Source organism: Nicotiana sylvestris, chromosome 3 (assembly GCF_000393655.2).
Source record: "Nicotiana sylvestris chromosome 3, ASM39365v2, whole genome shotgun sequence".
NCBI classification, from domain to species: domain Eukaryota; kingdom Viridiplantae; phylum Streptophyta; class Magnoliopsida; order Solanales; family Solanaceae; genus Nicotiana; species Nicotiana sylvestris.
This window is the reverse complement of record NC_091059.1, coordinates 144,584,432-144,590,388: the sequence shown is the minus strand read 5'-3', so window position 1 is coordinate 144,590,388 and position 5,957 is coordinate 144,584,432. Positions and strand designations below refer to the sequence as shown.

The window sequence follows — 5,957 nt, the reverse complement described above, 5'->3', positions numbered from 1 at the left end:
CCCAAGACCCTCCAAACTCAATCACATACGCATGGAGCATATCCTCAAGAATCTGAATAGTGCGCTCGGACTGTCCGCCGTCTGAGGGTGAAATGATGTACTCAAATCCACCCGAGTACCCAACTCATGCTGAACAACCCTCCAGAACCGTGATGTGAACTGAGTACCTCTATCTTAAATGATGGAAACTGGAATACCATGCAAACGAACAATCTCCTGGATATAAATCTCTGCTAGGCGCTCCAAAGAATAGGTAGTACACACAGGAATGAAGTGCGTGGATTTGGTCAGCCAATCCACAATCACCTTGTCACGCCCAAAAATCGAGGAGCACGACCGGTGCTCAATCGAGTAAACCCAACTAAGCAAGCCTGTTAGGTTCCATTCTACCCAAACTAATTCATGAATAAATAGGAGATGGATTCCATTAATCACACTTAGTAAGTATTTCATTAACAACTTCTATTTCATTTCCATTAGCAGCTTAAATCGTAATTATCAAAATATTACAAGTTTTATAAATCTTTGACAAACATCAATATTTCTACTTTAGATCCAATACCCGACACTACCCACAACCTATCTACGGAGCCTCTAAGTACAACTGAAGAGTAATGTAATATGGAAATGCTGGTAATGAGGCTACGACTATACCTCAAAATACAAAGTACATGATAAACAGATGAAACAGGACCCCAAAACAAAGTGCGGCTCACCAAGTCAGCTAAAAGGATGATGCGGCACTAGCTGCGACCAACACTACCTGCTATAAAAACACCTACATCCATTTAAAGATGTAGCGCCCCCGGCAAAAGGGGTGCTAGTGCCATCGAATACACTAGTATGTATAACTAAACACCATCTAGTTAGAAAGAACTTTCATAAAAAAATAAGGAAATCACAAGTACAACTCAAAAGCTTTAAACGATCACAACATTATCAATATAACAGAATCATACAAATTTTACATCATGTTTCCATAGCCTTTAGTTTGGGGCATTTCATACTGTTCAACATTGTTCACATTACCACCGCTATCTTGAGCGGAGTCTAATCTCGACCCGATCAGCTAGGTTGCCTCATTTGAGACATTCACTTCAATCACAAACACATTACCACCATGAGCGTAGCATGGCTTCTGATCTCGGCCCTATCGGCTAGGCCGCCTTACCAAGGCATCTCCCTTTTCCATCAATCATCTCATTTCAATCTTTGTTTCCCATAAATCATTTCATAGGCACTTGGGTCCACAGCTGTCAGATCATATATTTGGCACTAGGCCACATCTCACATCATTCCCAATTTCAAGGTTAGATTTGCCATTTAGGACACTAGGTGCACAGAAGAGCAATTTAAATTGTGAGCATAGATAAGACTTCACATAGATGGCACATTATATGCAGCTTCAATCTCAATTTAAGATATAAGCATTTCAATACATAATTCATATCTTTTGCCCCTTTCAAGTTATCAAAATAGCACGTTGATCATGTTGAGACACATCTTTCATGCATATAGGGTTACAACACCAATTCATGTAAAATAACAATCGATGAAACAATTCAACTTTAATCTAACCATATTCACACAAACATCGATGAAGCTCGATTTCTAAAAGACGGGGTTTTAGCCATACATACCTTGTTTAAGCTTTCCTTAAGTTACTACGACATTCCGAAAATTCTAGCAATCCCAATCTACTTGAGACATAACACAATTGAACACAAATTAGGAAGGTATTCATGGTTTCAGCTCATTTGAGCATTTTATCAAACACTAGTTGAGCATATTCATTTCAAATCTCTTTTACAAGATTTCCTTCATTCCTCAACCCAATCTTTATTTATTTATGTTCAACAATCTTCCCACAAACCTATTTTGTACATGCATGTATACATAATACTATTACACCCAAGAATCATACCTCAATAACCCATCTCACAATCTCTACAACACCAACACAACCTAGGTTAGGCAACTATGGCTTCCAATCACCATCCCATGAGTTACAATACTTAATTTATACTCATATTTCCATAATAACTCCATATATGTTAGTCTAAGGGTAAAAGATTACCTCTTGTAGACCAAATCTTGAAAGACAACTTTTGGGATGTTCTTGAGATTTTGAAGAAATCCTATGAAATCCAATCAAAATCATGTTTTAACTAGTGATTGAGAAGTGAAATCACCATGAAAATACACTTAAAAACTCACCTTAGGTGTGCAATTGGATGCCTTGGCCGGATTGGGGATGGAGAGGATGCCCAAGTCTTGAAAAATGACTTAAATCCTCTCATTTCCCGTCCTTAGGTGTATTTAGAGGTCTTCTACTAGCACGCCCGTGCTAAGGACACGCACACGAGGCAGAATACTTCTCAATATGAGCGGTCGCGCTTCCGCCGCGCACCTGGGCGCGCATATGACACATGCCTAGTAAAATGGTCGTAAGTTTCTGTATACACCTCCAAATGACAAACGGCTTGTTGCGTCGAAACTAGACTCAGAGAGCTTTAATTTGATAGGTTGTGCATCACACAACACCTTATATAACTGGAGATATGATTGTCCAAAGTGAGGTCTTGTGCGTACTCATTCCCAACTTTAGTCCATTATGAAATTTTCCAACTTGGCTTAGACTTAGGCCTCTCCTTAGACCCCAAATCACTTATAATATGACTTATACACTTATTAACATATCCAATTAATATTCATTATATCATGAATCCTCATTTGCACACAAAATAAAATAATTAGCCTACCTTGGCACCACGAAATCTTAAATTACTTAGCAAAATTTTCTGGGGCTTTACATTCTCCCCCGCTTAGGATCATTCATCCTCGAATGATAATTGGAGTCAATCCGCAAATACTTAGTATAACTTATCTCCTTTCTCACATATCTTTAACTCCCAAATTTTGACTAACTCCCAAAAAAATTTAGAAATTTTGGAAGAGTTTCCCTTGTATCTGGCATATCCACCTGTCAAAGAATCCCAGAAACACATCCTATCAACATATACATAATCCAAAGATGCAACATAATATAAAATGATGCCAATCGTGCCCCTATAAGCAATGCATTTCTAGAAAAGAAATACTATTATCATCAACTAACCGTGTGATACATAATTCATAGAAGGTAAGCTTTCAACATCTTCATAGGACACAAATACTTAATTACATAGCTATCCAAAGAAGTGAGGGTACTTCTTCTTCATTTCTTCCTCAGCTTCCCAAGTGGCTTCCTCACTTTGCTGGTTTCGCCATAATACTTTTACGGAGGCAATTTCTTTATTTCTCAACTTTTGGACTTGCCTATCAAGAATGACAATTGGGATTTCTTCATATAACATCTCTTCATTAACCTTGATAGTTTCAACCGGCACAATAGCGGATGGATTTCCCACTACTTTTTTTAACATAGACATATGGAATACCAGGTGTACCAATGACATCTCGGATGGTAACTCGAGCTTGTATGCCACCTGACCGATACCTTGAATGATTCTATATGGCCCCACATACCTCGAACTCAATTCCTTTCTTTCCAAACTGCAAAACACCTTTCATGGGGGAAACATTTAGGAATACCCAATCATCTTCTTTGAACTCTAAATATCTGCGATGAACATCTGAATAAGACTTTTGGTGACTCTGAGCAGTTTTCAACCGCTCCTTAATGACCTTAACCTTCTCCATAGCCTGATGCACAATGTCTAGCCCTATCCATTCAGCTTCTTAAACCTCGAACCACCCAATGGGAGATCTATATCTCCTACCATACATCGCCTCAAATGGTGCCATCTGGATACTAGCATGGAAGCTGGTGTTGTAAGCAAATTCTATGAGTGGAAAATGGTCATCCCAACTACCTTTGAAATAAAGAACACAAGCATGCAACATATCCTCAAGCGTCTGAAGGGTCCGCTCTGCTTGCCCATCAGTTTGTGGATAAAAGGCTATACTAAGATTTACTTGAGTACCCAAACCTTGCTGAAATTTCTTCCAAAAGTTTGTCGTGAATTGAGCCCCTCGATCTGAAATGATTGAGACTAGAGTGCCATGCAACTTGACTATTTTTTGATATGCATTTGAGCATACTGCTCCGCCACAAGCGACGATACGGCCCTATTTTGCACAATTTCCCTACCTTCACTAGACTTTGCAAGACAAACTTTCAAACTAGCCACTGGTGAACCTCCATGGCCAACTACCTTTAACATATCTCCAAGTGAGCTAAACTACCCATAGATTTCTGGCTAAGAGCATCTGCCACGACATTGGCCTTTCCCGGGTGATAGAGAATCTCAATATCATAGTCCTTGAGTAACCCGAGCCATCCTCTCCGTCTCAGATTCAACTCTTTTTGTTTAAAAAAATATATTGAAGGCTCTTGTGGTTCATAAATACATCAGCATGTACCCCGTACACATAATGTCACCAAATCTTTATACAAAACTACCGCTGCAAGTTCTAAGTCATGTGTTGAATACTTCCTTTCATGATTCTTGGGTTTCCTTGAAGCATAAGCGATCGCCTGGCCATGTTGCATCAATAGTGGACCATCTATGTCACATTTCTCTTACATATGACCTCCTAGGATTTGAGTTCTTCAATAATTTTCTTGATATGGTTACAATCTTATGTGAGTACTTGCAACTTGCTCTTCCAAATTCTCAACAAAGACATTACTGGATGAGTTTTCTTATAGAACCCTCTATTTCAAAGGAATACATCTTCTAGCCTACGCACACACCTTAATATCATCAACATGCACAACATTACTTCAAATGTAATGTAACATTGTTCTCAGACCTTTCCTAGTCAACCTCTTTCCTCCTTGTGTGCCTTATAAGATTTAAGAAACCACTCCACTTCCTTTGTGAACATTCTCATGATCCCTCCATACTATTAAACACTTTCCAAAACACGTATCAACAACCTTAATACATATTCAACTCAAAAAGAGCACTAGCCCGAACAATAACTTGAAATCTTCCTAAATTCTTCAATAAAAACTTCTTGTTTTCCTTCTAAGTGTAAGAATTACTCCATCCTCAATAAGTAACTCACCTTATTCCCAATATTGTAGCTACCAATAGTGTTTGTTGGTATTGTGGATTAAGAGCTATCATGTTAAACATGTTTGATTCGTAACAAGTGTTCATCCTCTCTCACTACATTTCAAACATTTCCCTTTGTCCTTTGGGTAAATTGTGTTGTTTTTGCCCTTTTTGTTCTCCCTTTCGGTCTAGCCAATACATTGGTACTATCTTTTCTTTGTAATTGGGACATTCATTCCCATTCCATTTTGCTATAATGCATAGTAGATAGCCTTATTGTGCCACGCACTTGTCTGCACCCCATGGACTCGTGGTATCATTGTGTCTGGTTTGTTGAGTTTATCACGCCACTATTTCACCTCCAGTAGTCTCACTTTCCATTGTAATATGTAGACATGAACTCCCTCTAAATATTTTAGTTGATATTCAGTGTCACCCAAGTCAGTAACATTATGGTTAGTCCTTTATACCTTCTATTAACACTTGTGCTCCAGGCGAGGCTACCATTTTAATACAAACTATGTTGCGATAACCATGGACATCTCAATTTATAAATTTTCTTCCTATTTCTTCTCACCTCATTATTCCTAGCTAGTGAATAGCCACACACTCTTCCACATGTTACGTGGTCTTTTTCTTTAATTTTTTTTATCCCGCTCACCTCTTAACTCTTGTTAGGATATTCGTGGGAAAGTGTGTTCATCGTCATATCATTTAACACGTCTTTGCTTGTAAGATTCTTTAGATGCTCTCCATCAAGCCCAAATACCCTCTTGGGTTATTATAACATCACATTTATTTCTCCCACTCGTTTCGCCTTTCTTAACGCCTTGGTACTTTGGTTAAATCACAGATCTATGATTAACCCATTCTAAAAACTCGCAACCTTCC

The 5,957-nt window shown here is 38.5% G+C and overlaps 1 protein-coding gene across 1 annotated transcript; it reads right to left on the bottom strand.

The window, feature by feature from the left end:
* Positions 1–3,188: 3,188 nt before the first annotated feature.
* LOC138888132 (uncharacterized) lies at positions 3,189–3,702 on the bottom strand. Its single transcript, XM_070169946.1, has 2 exons — positions 3,529–3,702; positions 3,189–3,368 (listed from the first exon to the last, which is right to left on the bottom strand). The coding sequence occupies exons 1-2, from the start codon at positions 3,700–3,702 to the stop codon at positions 3,189–3,191; spliced, it is 354 nt and encodes a 117-aa protein (XP_070026047.1).
* Positions 3,703–5,957: the final 2,255 nt, after the last annotated feature.

Coding starts and splice junctions, on each gene's coding strand:
- LOC138888132 (XM_070169946.1), bottom strand. CDS start 3,702: ATGGAGAAGGTTAAGGTCATTAAGGAGCGGTTGAAAACTGCTCAGAGT. Junction 3,369..3,528: donor AGAAAGGAATTGAGTTCGAG/GTATGTGGGGCC, acceptor GAAACTATCAAG/GTTAATGAAGAGATGTTATA.